The following is a 19,476-nucleotide window of genomic DNA, read 5'->3' as shown; positions in this document are numbered from 1 at the left end:
TGTGCGGATACGTCGCCGCCCAGGCGGCAGAGGCACCAGGCAAAAGGCACCCGCCCGATTGGCCCGACTGCTCGTACAGAGACCGAGACCAAAATACTCTGTGTATCCTGATGCGATTGTCCGTTGCCCGAGATGGGTCTCGTCGGGTCTTGGAATTTTCTTGGTATTGGCCTTTGGTTATCTGATTAGCTGCCTGTCGTCCTATAATAAAAGGGTTTATTCCTCTTAATTGCTGCATAGTTGCGCTGGCAGGCTTTGATTAGAGGCTCAAGCAGCTCATCTAACAACCCTTTTCTCCGTCGCTATCTGTGTAATTTCCCGTCTAGTCCTGCCATCCCTACAACAGCCGCGACAAATCATTTCTTCCTCCAGAGTCTAAAAATCTTTTGCCTTTTTGCTGTAGAGGACGAACGCCGGGCAGTCCGGCGCGCCAAGACCTTCCATACACAAGAGCCTCCCCTGCCGCTGCGTCTCAGGATCCCAAGCAGTCTTCATCTCATGTCTAAGCAGCGGCGTACAGCCCTTTTTTGACTTCTACTTTACTCAACTTTACCTCGATCCCGACCAAGGATTGGCCCGGAACGATCGTCCTGAGGCGCCCGTCGAGCCCGATCGATCACTAAGAAAAAAAGAAGAGACACCCAGGAAAGTCTCCGCCTGAACGACCCCTCCCCTCCGCTTGGGTGCCCTCCCACACGCCGACCTGCGAACCCTGACGTGCGGCGGTTGCTCCGGGGTAGGGGAGCTTACGAGTCGTCGCAACAAAACACAAAGTCTATTTTCGCACACTCTCTCCGCCCCCCCCCCCCCCCCCCTTTNCCCCCCCCCCCCCCCCCCCCCCCCCCCCCCTTTGGTTCGGCGGAAAAGTGGATTGTTTATTGGCACTGCAAGTTACGCGTAACTTGCAGAGGAAAGAGGGAAAAGGAGGGAGGTCAGAGCTCAACGGCTGCTGTTGGAGCGTCATCTGATATAGACGCGGGGTGTTCGCTCGAACACATTCCCCTCTTGATCTTTCCGATCGTTTCTGTTTGTGTGTATGAGAGGCAGCATACGCAGGTCTGTTCTCACGTTTAGAAAGTCAGTCTCCCCCGTCATCTTTACTTTCTTTTACACGTTGGGATCTGAGAGCTTTTTCTTCTCTGTTGCACCCGCCGGAGAGTCTCTCTTTTCCTCATCACGAGCTTCGGGGGGCGAGGAACATAAGCGAGACAAAGCGAGTGTGTGAGAAGGAAACGGAGAAAGAGAGAGACACAGCAAGGAAGGAGGGGAAAAGAGACGACGTCCGATCATGGGACCGACTAACACCGACGCGATGATAGTGAACCAATCTGGATGGGCGCATCTCCGCTCGGCTGGCGCCTCGCGCCGGTCGAGAATCATCATCGCCGCCCTGATCATGTTTCTTGTGTCGGCGGCGCTGGTACTACAACCCGACTGGCACGTCGCCACATCCGGGCTGCGCGTGCCCGGCTTACATCGCCCTGCGGCGTCAGGGTCTAATACTACGCCCATACCAAACGGAGGAGGAGGGGGGCCTTCATCAGAGACGACGAGCGACACGGATTCCGGGGTTCTGGCTTCGATACTCACGCCGGACGAGGACGGCGTGCTCCTCTCGGCCGGCAGCCCCGTCTTCACCTCGCCCAACGGGCGGTACTCGCTCGTCCTGCAGCCCGACGGGGATCTTGTTCTGTCGCACAACGACCTCGACGGCTCGGCGCACGCGCTGTGGTGGACCGACACGGGCGACAAGCACTCCGGGGGACGGACCGTTACCGTGGAGAAGAAGGGCGGGCATGTGCGGATGGTGGTGAATGCGATGCTGAAGAACACGTGGGTGACGGTCTGGCACAGCGATCTTCTCACCATGTGCAAGAACCAAGCAACGGCAGAAGGAGGTGCTCTTGCCAAGAAGACCGGCGCCCGCGGCCACCTGGAGCTCTCCAATGACGGGAAACTCACCCTCTCTGGCGCGTGCGACCTGCGCATCCCGCCGGACCATCGCGAGAAGAGCCGCAGCCTGGCCGTCATCGTCGCGGGGCTGTACCGCACCAACCACGTCACCTGCAAGACGCACATGGAGCACCTTGTCGACGGGCACCCGTCCTTTACCAAGATTGACGTCTTCGCGTACATGCTGTACGAGCCCGCGGACGCGGATGTGCATGGACGCACGAAGGAGAGCATCGAGGCGGAGCTGCGGGCGTGTTACGGCACGCATCTGAGGTCGTTGGACGTGGTGCCCGTCGCCGAGGCGGAGGTGGAGTATCCCGGCGGCGAGGCGGCGATGCTGCTCCCGTGCGGGGATAGGTTGAGGCGGCTGAACAACCAGCTGAGGACGGTGTCGTTGGCGGCGCAGCGGTGGTGGGCGTGGACTGTGGCGAACGGGTTTACGCACGATACAGTGATGAGGATCCGGCCAGATACGTCGTTCTGGGCGCGGCCTGGCTTTAAGAGTCTGGAGGAGCTAGGTGACACGTTGGTGTTGCCGCATCCGAAGGGGGAGCATTACTTTTATTGCGCGAGGATGAAGGGCAGCGTGGGTGTTGGTAAGCCATCTCTCTCTTCTGAGGTTTCTCTTCTGTGACGTGAGACTGACACGTGCGAAATAGGCCCGACTGACCAGATCGCGTACGGCAACGCGGCGTCGATGCAGCAGTGGCTGTACATGTACGACCGGTTCGCGCAGATGGTCGATCTGGCGTCGAACCCGGACAGGCCGGCGCTGCGAGACTTCTCCGGGTGCGAGGACATGCCGTCGGGCCCGCTGGCGAGCGACTGTCCGCGGCCGGCGCCGTGCTCGATCGAATGCCTGGTCGCGTGGTACCTTGACGCGCGCGGGGTGGACTTCCGGATCGAGTGGGGGTGGGAGCAGAACCCGCTGCGGTGGAAGGATATCGGGATGCTGGGCGCGGAGGAGGAGAGGATGGCGGATCAGCATCAGGAGGATAAGGATGAAGGCATGACGTGGGGGTGAAGAGTAGTTGAGGACTGGATGGGGTTTCCTTTTGTTTCTTGTTTTGATCTCTTGGGTATAGCGTGGTGTTGGGGTTGGGATTGGATTGCTTCGCCATGTGACTATGGGCGTTTGGCTGGCGGCACGGGTGGATGGAATTGTGAATGGTGAAATGGTGTAGAGTAGCTCACACTTTTGAGAAGGATAACATGATTCAGAAGCCAAGAACTGATGGCTTGATATATTCATGAACACCATGTGCACATTGACGCGAAGTGATGTATGTTCCAGACTTGTGGTAGAAATCAGGCCACTGGGCTGAAGAAGGGCTCATCGGACGCGGGGACGCTGATTACCGCTGGCAGCAGGTAATGTCGGCTTTGGCTTGAGGCGCGGAGACATGGTGAGTGCTTCATTTCCACTGCCACATACCGTGAGATGTGGTTGACGATGGCGGGTGAGGTTGGATGAGGTGAGAATGGAACGGTATGCTCACCTAAGGCAGTCAGGGGTTCGCGGGAGGGGATGCGCGCGGGGTTCAGGAGTGGGTCTGTTGGCTGAACTCTTGCCCTTTTGGGACGGGCTCCGGATGAGAGGTGAGTTACGACCGGTTGGAGAGATGTTCATTTGCACAGTTATTTACATTTTATGAAGAAGCAATGTGAGTGCGCAAGTGTAAAGGCGCATGCAAATAGTGTGTGCGGCATAGCACTATGGTTCTTCTCCAACTGAAGACGACGCAACCATGAGAGACGAATGTCAACGAGTGTGAAGCGGACTTCGATAGTGACTGTTTGGTTTGCACGACTAAGAGGATGAAGATCATGAGGCCCAGAACCACAGCATCCACGTGGAATCCGGCGTGGGTGCGCGGGAAAAAAGGGCTTGGACTGGGGCATCTCCAGTCTACTTGGTACGGGAATAGAGCATCAGACCGGGCAACGATGGACGCTGTCAATTAGTTCCTCTCTGCCCCTGATTCGGCAGCGCCTCTTTTCCTCAGAAGTAGCCGACGTGTGAAGGACGACACGTCCCGATGTGCCTCGCTCGCGGAGCTGAATGAGAAACAGGGAAAGCCGGCTCACGACGCAAATAGCAGTGTTTGGACCGGGGTCTTGGCGTTTAAGGTGATGGAAAGATTTAGCATGATGGCGTAATTAGTTCTGAGAGGATGGTGAACGTGCGAGGGGGAACAGATGTGAGATGGGCTGTGAGGAGGTACAGCGAGCTTTCCCGACGAGACGGGTCGTGTACCGCCGGCCTACCGCCACCTCATTTCCTCTTTTCCACCGTTCACACGGAAAGGCGTCTAAGACCACGGCAAGACGATTTGTGTCTTCTAATGGCTCATGACGGCGAGGTGCGGACGAAAGGCCCTGTTCTTTTCCGGTCTCTCAGGCCATGTGTCCAGCTCGGGCTCAGCCAGCCGGCATGGGAGCCATCGACAGATGTAGGTTCGATAATGCTGATCACTTCTAGACTCTCTCGCGTCTTCTTCGATGGGGCCAACCAGTGCTTAACTCTCACGATTCTTCTTCTTCTTGACTTCGAAGACGTTACTTTGAGAGCAGCACCCAATATTATCTGTGTCAGTGAACCACCATGATGGCCAGCTTCAACATACGACTACAACGGCAGAGAGGGTTGCCTTGCAAACGTCCCCCTCACCCGATCTCTCCACTTACCGGGCTGAAGAAACAAGAAACACCAAAAGAGTCCGGAACGGCGGCTTGGGGGTCGTCAATGGTTGCCCAGGGGCCCGACGCCGTGGTTGCGTTGGCGCCGGTGACAGGTAGCTTCCAAGGTTAGGTTGTCCATTCAGGGGACGCGGCCAGTGGGAGGCCCAGGATGACCCCTATTTCGCCAGCCCGTCGCACCGGTTGAGCTGCGCTAGGCCTGTTCCTGTTCCCGCTAGCAGCCCGCTCAGTGGTCCGCCGCCTGGTCCACCGCGCCACTAGAGGCGGCGCTTGCCTTTTTGAGTCTCACAGTCTTCCACCGTCAACTGCCATCGTCACTTCAGGTCGTCTTCTCAACTTCTCTAGACTGCGCTCACCACCACGCCGTCGTCTTCACACCCACTCACTAACACGCATCGTCACCGCGCCGCGGGTCGACGTCCATGGCTTCCACAACTTTCCGCTGCTGTTCACCCTCCCCAACTGTGGTAGTCCACATGGGGAGATTATCTCCTGCGCCTCTGGCCACGCTGCCCGCACACGATCCGGTGCCGTTGGGCAATATTCTTCCACCCGTCTCCTGATGGAGTTAGGGACTCTATCGTCATGTCGCCGGCAACGGCAGCCAGTCTAGAATATGAAGGAGACGTCGTCCTCTGCTTCTCGCGTTTCGTCCCTTGCTTCTTCAACCCCATCTCTGTCCTGTCAAGAAAGCCAGAGACGTCGGCGTGCGATCCAGCCGTGCAGACATTTTCGTTTGCGTCCTTTCGTTGATCTTAGATCATCACCACACTCTTTCCTTGGCCTCGGCCGCCTTGCTATCGCTATCCATACATGAGGATACACACTCTTTAATAATCTAATATTACCAATCACTCAACGATGCACTTCAAGGCCTCTTTCTTGGCTGCCGCCGCCGCCGCCGGCCCGGCCATCGCCCACAGCAGCTCAGTCCAGACCACCACCTCTGCTTCGGCTTACTTGGGAGGACTGAACCTCTACTGGGGACAGTACGGCCTTCCCGATGACAGGCTTGCGAACTACTGCGATGCCCCCGGCGTCACCTCTGTTTCTCTCTCCTTCGTCACTTACAGCCCGAAATGGGGTAACGGATACCCGGGAACCAACTTCGCCGGCCACTGCGGCGGCGAGGTGTTCTTCAAGAACCCCTTGACCGGCCTGACCACCAAGCTCATCACCAACTGCGACTACATCAAGACGGACATCAAGTACTGCCAGAACAAGGGAATCAAGGTGCTTCTGAGTGTCGGCGGCCAGTGCGACACGTCCCTGACCGGCGGAAACGGATGCCCCTACGACGTCGATAGCGAAGCCGCTGGCCATGAGTTTGGAGAGCTCCTGCACAAGACTTTCGGTCCCTACGACCCAACCTGGGCTGGTCCTCGTCCGTTTGATATCAGCTTGACGGAGCACGTCTCCGTCGACGGTTTCGACATCGACTTTGAGTTCAAGTACGGTATGTCATGGCCTTGCCCCATCTTACCCCTGAATTGTGAATGCTGACGACGCTCCAGCCGACCAAAAGCCCTACATCGCGCTGGTTGAGAAGCTCCGCAGCTGCGGCAACTACTACATCTCTGCCGCTCCCCAGTGCCCTACCGGCGACCAGTGGTTCCAGCTGAAGGAGCTCATCTACACCGTCAAGTTCGATGCCCTCTTCATCCAGTTCTTCAACAATCCCGGCTGCCAGATCTCCGACACCCCCAACTACGATGACTGGGAGACCGTCATCTCTCAGACTTCGCAGAGCAAGGATGCCAAGCTGTACCTCGGTGTTCTCGCCAGCCCTGCCGCTGGCTGGGCTGGTTACGTCGCCCCCTCCGTCGTCAAGGACTTGATCTGCAAGGTCAAGGCCAAGGCGCACTTTGGCGGTGTCTCTGTCTGGGACGCCACCCGCGGCGGCATGAACCTCGTCGGCGGCGAGGCTTTCCACGTTGCTATCGCTGCTGCCCTGAAGTACGGCTGCGACGAAATTCCTTCCAACAGCGCGTCCATCTCGGCCTCCGCCTCGGCTTCTGTCGCCAACAGCGCGAGCGTCTCGGCTTCTGCTTCGGCGGCCAGCGTTAGTGCCAGTGCATCTGCCTCGGATTCCGGCCCCATGGTTAACTCGGCTACCGTCTCCGTCTCCGGATCCGCCAGCGGCGCCGCTTCTGCTTCTGCTTCTGCCTCTGCTGCCAACAGTGTCTCCGCTGCGGCCAGTGCGAGCGCGAGCGACAACGTGTCCGCCTCGGCATCCGGCTCAGCTGCCAGTGCTTCTGCTTCTGGCTCCGGCTCCGGCTCTGGTTCCATCTCTGACGCCGGCTCCAACTCGTTCACCATCTCTGTTTCTGGGTCCGCGAGCGCCGCTGCATCCGCCTCGGCGTCTGGATCAGCTCCCAGTGCTTCCGCTTCTGACTCTGGCTCTGCCTCCGTCTCCGACGCTGGCTCCAACTCGGCCACAATCTCTGCTTCTGCGTCTGCATCAGCTTCTGCTTCGGCCACTGGTGCGTCAGTCTCGGGCTCCGTCTCTGATGCCGGCTCTATCGTTAACTCTGCCACTGTCTCCATCCATGGATCTGCAAGTGATGCCGCGTCCGCTTCAGCATCCGTCTCTGGATCCGCCAGCGGCGCTGCTTCAGCCTCAGCTTCCGCTTCTGCTGCGGCCAGCGCCAGTGCCAGCGCCTCTGCTTCGGCGACTGACGTCTGCGAGGAGGACAACGATGGTTTCTCCTCCGGCACGGCGAGCAAGACCGGTAGTGCTTCTGCGGCTGCCACTGCCGGCGTTTCCGCGGGAGCTTCTGGTGGAATCTCTGCTGTAGCTTCCGGCAGTGTTTCTGCTGCTGCGACTGGAGGTAGCAATGTCTCCGCGAGCGGTTCCAACGCTGGAGCGACTGCCACCGCGGTTGCCACTGGCACTGACGGCCTCCCTCTGCCCACGCCTGTTGATACCAACAACGCGTCTGGAAGCAACTCGGCCTCGGGAACTGCGAAGGCCGTCCCCACCGGCTCTGGCGCTAGCGGAAGTGCTTCTGGTGCTGGCTCTGCCACTGCAACTGTGGTTGCCACCGGCACCGATGACCTTCCTTTGCCTACCCCGGTTGATACCAACGGCGCATCCGGTAGCGACTCTGCTACCGGAACTGCCAAGGCTGTTGTCACGGGCTCTGGCTCGCTCAGCGTCACTGGTTTCGTTTCTGACAAGGCTACTGGAACTGGTTCAACCGCTGTCCCTGCGCAGAACACCTTCACCCTCTCGCCGGCCATGACCACCAGCACCGTGTTCACCACCTCGGTCTACACCGTCACCTCGTGTGCCTCTTCCATCACCAACTGCCCTGTTGGCCAGGTGACCACTGCCACCATCGCCTTGTACACGACCGTCTGCCCCGTCAGCGCCGTTTCCACTGCCGCTGCCACGCCTTCCACCACTCAGTTCACTACCAGCACCGTTTACAAGACCAACGTCTACACGGTCACCTCGTGTGCCTCCACCGTCACCAACTGCCCCGTCGGCCAAGTCACCACCAAGGTCGTCCCGTGGTACACCACCATCTGCCCCGTCACTGCCGCGACCCCCACGACGAAGGCGTCTACCAAGGGCAATGACAAGGCATCCACCAAGACCGGAAAGGAGTCTCACAAGCACTCCAAGACGGGTAGCGCCTCCAAGACGCCCAAGGCCACGGACAACGGCAGCAGCCCCAAGACGACTCCTGGCCAGGGAGGCAACAAGGACGTTCCCAAGACCACTGGGGGTGACCAGGGCGGCAACAACCAGCCCTCGGTCAGCGTCCCTGCTTCTCCCAAGACCACGAGCCCCGGTGGCGGCAGCAGTGACAAGTGTACTGGCGCCAACTGCTCCAGCAACAATGGCGGTAACAACGGTGGAAACAATGGTGGAAACAACGGCAGCAAGGACTCAACCACGACGCTCAAGACGACGCTGACCGTCCCCATCACGGCGGTCGGCAAGTCCAACTCCACTATTCCGGCGACGGGCACCGGGTCCCCCAACAAGCCCACTTCCGGCATCACCACGGCCACTCCCATCACGACCAAGCCGGTCCAAGCTGGCGCAGGCAAGGTCGGCGTCGTTGGCTTCGCGGGACTTGCCGCGGTGGCCGCCGCATTTCTTTTGTAAGGTGTGAGTACGGTCTCAGTATTTTACATGCACGGGTTCGACGACGTTTGGACGGGATCAGTTCTATGGCTTATATAATATTCTTCATGTATTGACATTGGATACATAAAAGGATGGGCTTTCGGTCGCGGAGTCGGGCCCGGATAAGGGCATTGGGGCTCTTGGGGTGTCTGAGCTCGTACATAGGAATATTCAATATATGGCTCGTACGCACAGCGCCCGTCTGTTCATCCCAGGCATGTACGTCTGATATATCGAGTAATGGTGCGTGGTCAATTCGTGACATGGCGTCGACCTTGATGCATTTTGGGCTATGATGTTCGTGCTGATAGAAGCTTCTGGCGTTTCTTATCGGGGCGGTCGTTGGCTGATAGGTAGTATCTCATCATTGCCTTACGGCGCAATTACTCGGGGTACCCAAGTCTGGCAACCTAGGCATGGCCAGGGCCAGTGCCGGTGACGTTGACATGTTCGCCGGGTAACAGCCCACGGCAGCGTACCATTGCCTGGTGCGACCTTAGTCAGGGCGATCAATGTCCGTTGCAGGTTGCTACTTTGTTAGTATTCCCAAATCGGGGGGAGCATGACAATTGCATGGTGTGGCTCAAACCAACGCCACAGGCACAAGTTGGGATTCCTGCCGTGTCACTGAGGTATGGTGTGCTTCGACGGTGCTGTCTCTGTGCCCTGCCAGTGCCTGCGTTTCGTTGCCTGCTTGCAGCAGCGTGAGGAAGCTGCTGCACGGGACGGGCAATGGCCAGTGGGAAGAGGAGGGGAGAAGGGAGGGTCGCCTAAGCTCCGTGTCCTTGTTCACAGCTAACCTCAGGAAAAGGAAGACCATGATTGGCGGAGGGATGACCCCACCTGGACGTCATTTCTGGATTGCTGCAAGGAAGGAGGGAGGGAGGAGGGGCGCGCGCTGAAGGCTAAAGAACATAGGCGCTGTTCCAAGCGTCCGTCGAAGCCAGATTCGAACGGGGCTATGTAAAATAGCGTACAGATATCCGCTCTCTAGTGTGTGCTGTTCCCGCCCATCATTGCCAGCTTTTGATGCAGCAAGGCGAACAACTACCTACCTTGGGTGTAGTAGGTAAATGTACCTTACCTTACACATGAGGTGTCTGATGGAAGCGACTGTGATGACTGAGTGAGCCTATTTCGGTCTCGCTCTCGTGCGACGTGCAAAACTTGGCAGCTGCAACAACAGTTATTCCTCCTTCTCGTCCTCATCCTCGATTGTGACCTGACTGACCTTTCTTCTTCCCGTCTGGGCTTCATTCAATTTCTCTGGGTACATACATTGCTGCGTTTCCTGTAGCCGTTCCAGCCCAGCTCAGCTACTCTCCTTTTTATTACACGTATTCCAGTCTCCTCCTCCCCCACCCCCTGAGGTCTTGTCGCCGACCGAAGCACGTCCGTCTCACAATTGTGCTTTCCCCCCCGCCGCCGCATACCCAAATCACATCTCCCCCATCTTCATCCGTTCCCCTGACCTATCAGCACGCCCAAGAACCCAGCAATTGCCCCGAGCATAAACTGCCATTCCCTGTTCGCCTGCTGCTCCATCCACTGTCATTGCATACTTACATATAAACTCATACTATCTTACGAGCAAAGGTGGGGAATCAACCATTGGGGCCCGCTGCTGCTGCTGTCTGTCAGTGTCGCTGCTGTCCTGTGAAGCTTGGCTTCTCCAGTCTGCCACTCCACGTCCAGCCAGCCGCTGCCGCTGCCATTCTCCAAAATGTCGGAAGCTGGTGATAGGTGAGTTAGGTTCCAACAGCCAGAACACCACCCTCTTCCCTCTCCCTGAACCCTACATCAGCTGGCATGCGTTCGACGGTCCTCTGGCTCGCGCCGTGAGACACCTGCAGCATTCCCTACGCCGCATACACTCACTACCTACCCTCCACGCGTCCTACGGTCCGCAGTGCCGCAGCAACACCCTTGGCGGATGCAGAGAGCTGGCTGACACTCGACTGACTTCCCCAGCACCCACAAGCGCTCAAAGTCGGCTGCCGCCCTCTCCCTCCTCCGAAGAAACCACTCCCGCGGCGACGAAGATCCCTCCAACTCGGACGAAGGTGCGCCGCTGACGTCGCCCACCTCAGCAGCGACATCCCAGACAAACATATCCATGGCTCAAAACGCCCCCCGCGGCGTCTCCGCCTCCCGTCTTTCCACAACATCCCCCTCAATGGGAAGAGTCCCCTCCCACAACAGCCCACCCGCAGGTTTGACTTCCAAGATGAGCAGCGTCGGCGGTAGCGAGAAGGGCGTCTCCCTCGAGCAGTCCGTTCGCAAGTTCCGCATCGTCGAGGCCCTGCGGAGCGGCGACACGGCCTCCATCTCCAAGGCCATACGGGACACCGCCGAGGGCGGCCCAAGAACGAGCATCTCCTCCATCAGCACTCTCAGCGGCCCCGGCCTCGATGACACCACCGTCCTGCACCTTGCGATCCAATGCGCCGAGTTCCAGGTCGTCGAGTACGTCCTGTCCGACGGTGCGGGCATCCTCGACGTCAACGCGAGGGACAAGGACGGCAATACCCCGCTGCATGTTGCCGCTATCCAGGGCCGCACCCAGGTCGTCAAGCTGCTGCTCGAGCAGAAGGACATCAACGACGCCGTCGCCAACTACAAGGCCCAGCTGCCCATCGACGTCGCTCGCAACCCAGATATCTTCCAGCAGCTGCAGCTCTCGCGGTCGCTGTTCGCCGAGAACAAGGTCAGGCAGATCCAGAGTCTGATTGCCCAGAACGACTACAAGGCATTGGAGAGCGTCCTCGAAGAGCCCCGCCTCAAGCAGATTCTCGACATCAACAGCACCGAATTCGCGACCGAACCCACAACTGTCCAGGCTGGCGGCACCCTCCTCCACGAAGCTGCGCGGAAGAAGAATACTCAGTTGATCCAGGTACTTCTCCTCCACGGCGCGGACCCCTTCCGCAGAGATCGCAAGGGCAAGCTGCCGCAGGATGTTACGAAGGACGATGTCACGAGAGCAATGCTTAAGCGATCCCCTGCCGCTGTCGCAGCCCAGAGGGGTATCCAGGAGAAGGCCGTTCTCGGCCAGGCAGCGTCGCAGGGCGCCGGGACTGCCGCCCCTGGAGACCCGGTGGCAGGCCGCGAGGCTCGCGAGATGAAGGGCTACCTGAAGAAGTGGACCAACTACCGCAAGGGATACCAGCTTCGATGGTTCGTCCTCGAAGACGGTGTACTTAGTTACTACAAGCACCAGGACGATGCTGGCTCCGCTTGCCGTGGTGCGATCAACACCCGTATTGCCAAGCTACACATGAGCGCCGACGAGAAGACCAAGTTCGAGATTATCGGAAAGTCGTCGGTCAAGTACACTCTGAAGGCCAACCACGAGGTTGAGGCTAAGCGTTGGTTCTGGGCTCTGAACAACTCGATTCAATGGACCAAGGATCAGGCCAAGGAGGAGGAACGGCAGCGCGCCCGTGGTGCCGAGCTCCTGAGGCAAGCAAAGGCTGAACAGGCCGGCAAGTCATCCGATCTGTCCATCAACGAGGCGCCGAGTGAAAGCGCCAGCGTTGCCGACACCAGAAGAAGCAGTGTGCAAATCCCGAGATCCCAGTCGCACACCAAGATGTCAGTACCAAAGAGCGACTTTGCAGGCGCCAGCACCATTGCCGACGACGAAGAATTCGCCGACGCCGCCACGGATGCGGGAATGTCACGGGCTGCTGGCAACGGCCACCATAACCCAGACGACGACGATGACGATGATGAGTTTGAGGACGTCAGTAGCCGCGAGGAGCCCACAGTCAGCAAGGACGCTTTCAACATCACGGCCCAGTCCGCCAAGCTCCAGCTCGACACAATCTCAGCGGTCAACGCTGCCATGCTCGCAGAAGCCTCCAAGAACCCTAACACCACGGTGTCCGATGCCAAGGTAGCCCAGGCGCTGTCAACATACGACGCTGCAGTCAGGAGCCTGACGGGGCTTGTCGGAGACCTTATGCGCATTTCAAAGGACCGCGACGCATACTGGCAATACCGCTTGGAGCGCGAAACCGACATGCGCCGCATGTGGGAGGAGAGCATGGCCAAGGTCGCCAAGGAGCAGGAGATCCTGGAGGAACGTGTTGACCAAGCCGAGCAGAGGCGCAAGGCCGCCAAGCGGGCCCTTCGCGAGGTTATGAATGATTCGCCCGCTGGTGCCAACCAGAAGGAGCCTGTGGATGGCACGACGACTGTTGAGGCAGCAGTTGGAACTGACGATGACCTCGCGGTCGCGCCCAAGTCACCCGAGAGGAATCTTAATAGAAAGAAGTCGGCAATCATACTCTCTGACTCGGAGTCGGAAGACGAGGACGAGTTCTTTGATGCCGTCGATGCTGGAGAGGTTGAAGTCAGCGAGCTGCCGCCATCCGAGGCCGTGACGTCTCCTCAGGAGGAAAAGCAGCAACAGCTTGTCGTCTCTAGCGGCGTGGACATTAGCAGCTCATTCAAGGGCTACGAGAACGGCATCAGAACCAAACTCAAGATGGACGCCGATAACCGGCCCAAGATTTCGCTTTGGGTGAGTAGAGCTGACGGTGGTACAGTGACGTGAGCTAACAAAACCCAGGGTATTCTCAAGTCAATGATTGGAAAGGACATGACCAAGATGACTCTGCCGGTATCTTTCAACGAGCCAACTTCGCTCTTGTACCGTGCCGGTGAGGATATGGAGTATGTTGACCTGCTGGACCAAGCCGCAGAGCGTTCAGACTCGATTGAGCGCCTGCTTTACGTGGCAGCGTTCGCCGCCAGTGAGTACGCATCCACAATTGGGCGTGTCGCGAAGCCTTTCAACCCCCTCCTGGGAGAGACGTTCGAGTACGTCCGCCCTGACAAGAACTACCGCTTCTTTATCGAACAAGTTAGCCATCACCCGCCTGTTGGTGCCGCGTGGGCCGAGTCTCCCAAGTGGACCTACTATGGAGAGTCAGCCGTCAAGACCAAGTTTTACGGAAAGTCCTTCGACGCCAACCCTCTGGGAACGTGGTTCCTCAAGCTACGTCCTACAGCTGGAGGCAAGGAAGACCTCTACACCTGGAAGAAGGTCACGTCGTCCGTCATTGGCATCATCACCGGTAACCCGACTTTGGACAACTATGGCCCCATGGAAGTGAAGAACCACACGACGGGTGAGGTGTGTCAGATGGAGTTTGTACCACGCGGCTGGAAGGCTTCCAGCGCGTACAAGGTCACCGGCAAGGTGCTTGACGCCGATGGAAGGGTGCGATACAGCATTGGAGGCAGATGGAACTCCAAGCTGTACGCTCGCTTTTCGCCGGGATACGAGGCCAACGTTGATGATCCTGGCGATGCCGCCTCTATTGGCAAGGGCAGCCTGAATGACCCCAACAAGGCGTTCCTCATTTGGCAGGCCAACCCCCGCCCGCCCAACATCCCGTTCAACCTGACTCCCTTTGTTCTTACGTTCAACCACGTCGACGACAAGCTCCGGCCATGGATCGCACCTACCGACTCGCGTCTACGTCCAGACCAGCGCGCCATGGAGGATGGCGAATACGACTATGCGGCGGAGGAGAAGGACCGCCTCGAGGTGGCACAACGTGCGCGCAGGAAACACCGCGAGGAGAATGGCATCGAGTTCCACCCTGCGTGGTTCGAAAAGACAACGTGCGAGATCACCGGCGAGGAGTATTGGAAGTTCAACGGCAAGTACTGGGAGCAGAGAGAGAAGGCAGGACCAGAGGGAGACCCGAAGGCTGCCTGGGACGGATTGGAACCAATCTACGAAGATGTGCAGTAGAGTGGCAATACGGAGAGTGTTCCAAAGAGTGTTCCGAGGGGTGTTCCAAAGAAGAAGGGCAAAAGTCAGCCAGCACCGCCGTCGCAGACGTTGCAGCCGTATGGCATCCGGTATCCTGCCGCTGTGGGATGGTGAACCACCAAGCTTGGGAATGGTTGTTCAATTAGTGTATTGTGGATAGTATTACAGGTATTGAAATAAGCAATCGCTCGCATTCGGCAACAATTCTGGAAGACGCGCATTCGCAAAGTTTGCTATTCTATGATGGGTGTTCGGACGGACATATGAATGGGCGGTTTTGTGCTGCCGTCTCATCTACTCCCGAGTGCGAACGAAGAAGACGATGGAACCGCCTTCTACCTGCAGAAGATTTCTGCCCACCTGCCAAGAAGCTTGTGATACCGTCGGGACTCGGGGCGGTGACGGGGCATGCAGCACAGCAGGCTGAGATCGACGAGATTAAATGATTACCTTTCCACACACCGAATCCCGGACCGGGGGTGGTGCACGTCGCCGGTAAGTACGTACCGAAGCCACGGCTCGCGGGTACCTTGCGGTCGGTCGTCCACGTCTCCTAGAGGCAGTGACAACCTTGTTTTATTTCCCCACCTTGGACCTCGGCAGTTTCTTCGTCCCTGCTATTGATGCTACATAATTAGGGGGGAAGAACCGCCTTGCTGCATCTCTTTTAACCCACCCCTGCGGCTTGTCAACCAGATTCGCGGGTCTCACCTATCAATTGTCGCGTCTCATTCATCCTTTTTCAGTCTCATTCAGTTCTCACAGGCGAGCTTTTCTTGGTTTCTGAGGGGGCGTTTCAAGTCGACACGAATCGCCACGTCGAGGTTCGGCTTTAGACTCGGGATCTAGACGGCAGACGGCGCGGTAGCAAACGATACAAATCCAGACTTAGACGGAACGCAAGATGGCAACCGGGCGTTCGACGATTGTGAGGCCTCCGCCCGAGGACCCGAACAAGAGCCCGATCGAGAACGTGCTGGAGGTGACGGAGCTGGGCGTCCTGGGGCCGGTGAGTTCGCACGCCTCCCGCCTCGGACATTGCGGACCGGACAACTGACGCCGACACAGGACATCTTCACCAACACGCGCCAGCCATGGCACCCGCCCGGCGCGCGCGGCATCTTCGGCGGCGCCGTGATCGCGCAGTGCCTCGCCTCGGCGCAGAAGACGGTGCCCAACGACTTCTTCGTGCACTCGTGCCACTGCTACTTCCTGCTGGCCGGCTCCTCGGAGATCCCGATTCTCTTTCATGTCGAGCGCGTGCGCGACGGGCGCAGCTTTGCGACGCGGACGGTGCAGGCGCGGCAGCGGGGCCGGTGCATCTTCACGACGACGGTGTCGTTTGTCAAGGAGGGCGCGGGCGGGGAGACGCAGGTGCGGCACGCGGCGCCGCTTCCGCAAGGTGTGCGGGCGCCGCCGGCGGATTGGAGGGGCGAGCCGGAGTGGAGCACGCACTCGCCGTTCCAGACGTACCGGATCTCGATGGTCGGGCCGGATGGGAAGCCTGCGAAGACGACGCTGACGAAGGGGGAGAAGGGGGAGGAGCCGGCGCCGCATGAGATGAAGAGCCGGAACTGGGTGCGGGCACGGGGGAAGATCAGTGTTAGTGGAGGCCACCAGGCGCATCTGAACGCGCTGGCGTACATGTCGGACAGCTACTTCATCGGGACGGTAGGGCGGATACATCGGTTGTGGCGGTTCCCGTTCAAGCCGGAGGAGTTTGAGGAGCTGCCGCCGGAGCTGAGGGAGCAGGTGGAGCGGTTGAATGAGTTTGAGGGGAATACGGAGGGCGGGGTGGAGTACTGGAAGACGAGGCCGCATCTGGGCATGATGGTGAGCTTGGATCATAGTATCTACTTCCATGAGCCGAGGAGGGTGAGGGCGGATGAGTGGATGTTTACGGAGATGGAGAGCCCGTGGGCTGGGGATGGGAGGGGGGTTGTGTTGCAGAAGATTTTTGGGGGGGATGGGACGCTCTTGGCTACTTGTGTGCAGGAGGTGAGTATTTCCGTGGTGATGTGTGAGATGTGAGAGATTGCTGACTTTGTGTAGGGCGTCGTGAGGTTGAAGCAAGAGGAGGATGTGGAGAAGGACGAGCCGAAGGCCAAGTTGTGAGGTGGTCATTCGAGGGGCCGTTCAAGCGGTGGTGTACGATGATGGGTGTGTTCTCTTTGTGTGATAGAGTGAGAGTTAATGGACGCTGTAAGAGAGTGACCCAAGACGTGGGTGAGAATCATGTTCGTCACGGAACTTTGGCTTCTCATAGAACTTATATATTTTAAATTGATGGACTTTTTGCGGATTGTTTCGGTCCATACAATGACAAAGCACGAGGGTATTGGTTGATGATCGTAAGGTGCTGCCGGTATCGTGTAACTGCACCCTGGATGGAGCAGGATTGCGTTGGCCTTCGTGCAGAGGCTCGCCGAGCCTGCATCTATCTTCGCTTAGGCTCGGGTATTCGCCTCTGTTTACTCAGGCGCCGACAGATGCGAGGGGTGGTTGCGTATGAGGCCCTGTATATGACGGCCTCAGCATGCGAGGTGCTATTCTAACCTGGGAGATGTGGTATTAAGGCCAAGACCAAACTTGCTGATCATCTATAGAGCCTCATTTCCCCACACATTATTAGTCCTTGCGCAGAGAGCCACTTGAGATCCGAGCAGTTGAAATATATACGAGATTTGTGCTGGGTAGCTTGTATGCCGGCGGGATGGGCCGTCGCTGCTAATGCTAATTAAAGACTCGGAGACTATGATTTGCACATATTTAAGAAGGCTTCGAAACCGTTTCCTTGAGACGTTTGCAAGCAATTTCGCATATACTCCCTTTCGTGTAGTCACCCTGAGGCTCACAGCTTCTGACGTTGTGGAGGTGAAGACCCTTAAAGAGTCAATGGGTGGCACTTGACTTGCTGATTGTGATGATTCTTCCTTGTATACTACCTAGGTCAAGAAAGAGCAACAATAATGATGACAGATTCGCCATGCTTCGGCTGATGGATTCATATTCTTCACCAAGGGGCTTCAAGCTGCCGTCCTGAGCGCACAACTAGCTAAGCAACAAGGGATGTCTCAGGACAACATTTGTCCAAGCCCCGTGTCTTCTGGTAGGCCCTCTCAGCTTTACATGCAGCGGTTAGAAAACGTCTTTGATGCCATTGGCGGCTTCAGTAAGGCAGCTCCTTGCTATATATCAAGACCGATACAGCAGCTTTCTGTGTCCTGCATCGCAACAGACAGTCTGCCCAGCATCCCGTGAAGTATAGCATATCCAGAAGCTGTGACTGAGGGCGGCTTGCGCTTCTTAGGCTACTAGGTACCTTACCATTCGAGATCCAAGAGCTTGTGCGTATATGCCGCTGAATATACGGGGGACGTCCGACGATGAATGGCAACACCCAACGCTCCAGTTGGTCGGGCTGCTGAAGACCCTTGACTGACCGCATGAGGCAATGGTGTTGTCAACTTTGTGCTCTGCCTTTATGAGAGTCATTCAATGACCTTTGCGGCTGGTTAATTTGCGTGAGGAGAGGGAAGTTCATTGCCGAACAGAGAGCTTTTACAGTGGTTTAAGGCTAAAGTGGCCAGCTTACGACGAATCTTTCCCGAATGGCGAGGACGTTCTACGATCGTGTTGGGGGGCCAGCGAGCCTAATTTCATCTCTAGATCAACGATGAATCCTTGTGTCAGTTTGAGCCTCACCCCTGCACCCTAGAGCCCTGCCTACTGCCCTCTCGGAATAACCTCACATGAGAACGCTATACGTGACTCCCTCGCTGCGCTCCTTCTGCCTATGCTCCGGATCAGAGAAATTCCATAGAGCTCGCAAACAGCAGTCTCGCAAGCCCCGTCCGGGTTGAAATGCAACCCCGCACTACCATCAACTCAGCTGTCCTTTGAGCGACCAACTTTCTTCGAACTGGATTAATCGGATGAGGCTTAGTTCCTCAAGAGATGTGCCTTGTGGAGAAATCCCGTCGCCAAGGCCGTTTTGCGGTCTAACTCCGGGTTTCCTGCAGGTCTAATTTCCAATGGGCGTTCGAGAAGAGAGCATGAGAGCTTCCCAACTCAGTCGCCCAGGTTACATGACAGCATCGTTGCATGTCCGCTGCATTCAACCAATTGAGAAGTGGCAGTTGGATGTAAGCGCCTGGAAGTGGAGCGTTGCTGACCACCTACCTACCTTACCTATTCAAAAAGGCCAACCTGCCCCGCCGTCGACGAACGACCCTTCGTACCTGATTTCTTGTGCAATGCCAAATTACAACTGCCGCTCTTTCATCACCCTTCGAAAACATGGACGAGATCCTTCAGATGTCTCCCGAGCCACCTCAGCAGAGTCTGGCATTGCGTCCAGCACCATCAAACACATACTCGTTGGCCAAGTCGGAATACCAGTACAAGCCGCTGGCTCCAGACGAAATTCGAATGCTCATCCTGTTACCGGGAGAGTTTGAAAGTTCTCTTCAGGGGTATACTGCTCATGAGTCTTTCGATCCTTCGGACTGCGAGTTCAGTTATGAAGCTCTCTCCTATGTTTGGGGGAGCCAGGCCTATCCGAAGCCATTCCATGTTCTCGAGTGTTGCAGTCAGGGCAGCTCAGCCGAAGTCAAGACTCTGGAAATCGGCCCAAATCTGGAATCGGCCCTCCGACATCTGCGAAAGCCATTCGAAGCTCGTACCATTTGGTGTGACGCCATATGCATCAACCAGAACGATGCCGAAGAGCGTGGAGTCCAGGTTCGGGGGATGGGGGATATCTACAGCCACGCCAAAAGAGTTGTTGTTTGGCTTGGGCAAGAAACGGACAATTTATACAGAGGGGTGCAGTTAATGAAGTTCTTGGGGTCCATTTTTTACTTCGACTTGGACACACACAGGTGTCGGC

General features: G+C 57.5%; 5 protein-coding genes across 5 annotated transcripts; all 5 read left to right on the top strand.

Annotated features, from left to right (window-relative positions):
• Positions 1-1,288: 1,288 nt before the first annotated feature.
• Positions 1,289-2,977, top strand: GCG54_00009272 (uncharacterized protein; the record flags this gene model as incomplete). Its single annotated transcript, XM_045409220.1, has 2 exons — positions 1,289-2,549; positions 2,613-2,977. The coding sequence occupies 2 exons, from the start codon at positions 1,289-1,291 to the stop codon at positions 2,975-2,977; spliced, it is 1,626 nt and encodes a 541-aa protein (XP_045256465.1).
• A 2,537-nt stretch (positions 2,978-5,514) lies between these two features.
• Positions 5,515-8,773, top strand: GCG54_00009271 (Chitinase 3; the record flags this gene model as incomplete). Its single annotated transcript, XM_045409219.1, has 2 exons — positions 5,515-6,109; positions 6,168-8,773. The coding sequence occupies 2 exons, from the start codon at positions 5,515-5,517 to the stop codon at positions 8,771-8,773; spliced, it is 3,201 nt and encodes a 1,066-aa protein (XP_045256464.1).
• Positions 8,774-10,517: 1,744 nt separating this feature from the next.
• Positions 10,518-14,564, top strand: GCG54_00009270 (Oxysterol-binding protein-like 2; the record flags this gene model as incomplete). Its single annotated transcript, XM_045409218.1, has 3 exons — positions 10,518-10,537; positions 10,766-13,322; positions 13,371-14,564. 3 exons carry the CDS (start codon positions 10,518-10,520, stop codon positions 14,562-14,564), a joined length of 3,771 nt encoding a protein of 1,256 aa, XP_045256463.1.
• A 925-nt stretch (positions 14,565-15,489) lies between these two features.
• On the top strand, positions 15,490-16,700 carry GCG54_00009269 (Acyl-CoA thioesterase 2; the record flags this gene model as incomplete). The annotated part of the gene is made up of 3 exons (XM_045409217.1): positions 15,490-15,594; positions 15,654-16,583; positions 16,638-16,700. 3 exons carry the CDS (start codon positions 15,490-15,492, stop codon positions 16,698-16,700), a joined length of 1,098 nt encoding a protein of 365 aa, XP_045256462.1.
• A 2,407-nt stretch (positions 16,701-19,107) lies between these two features.
• Positions 19,108-19,422, top strand: GCG54_00009268 (uncharacterized protein; the record flags this gene model as incomplete). Its single annotated transcript, XM_045409216.1, has 2 exons — positions 19,108-19,139; positions 19,170-19,422. 2 exons carry the CDS (start codon positions 19,108-19,110, stop codon positions 19,420-19,422), a joined length of 285 nt encoding a protein of 94 aa, XP_045256461.1.
• Between the last annotated feature and the right edge of the window lie 54 nt (positions 19,423-19,476).

This window comes from Colletotrichum gloeosporioides (genome assembly GCF_011800055.1).
Source record: "Colletotrichum gloeosporioides strain Lc1 chromosome Unknown consensus_117, whole genome shotgun sequence".
NCBI lineage: Eukaryota > Fungi > Ascomycota > Sordariomycetes > Glomerellales > Glomerellaceae > Colletotrichum > Colletotrichum gloeosporioides.
This window is presented reverse-complemented; position numbering and strand designations above follow the sequence as displayed.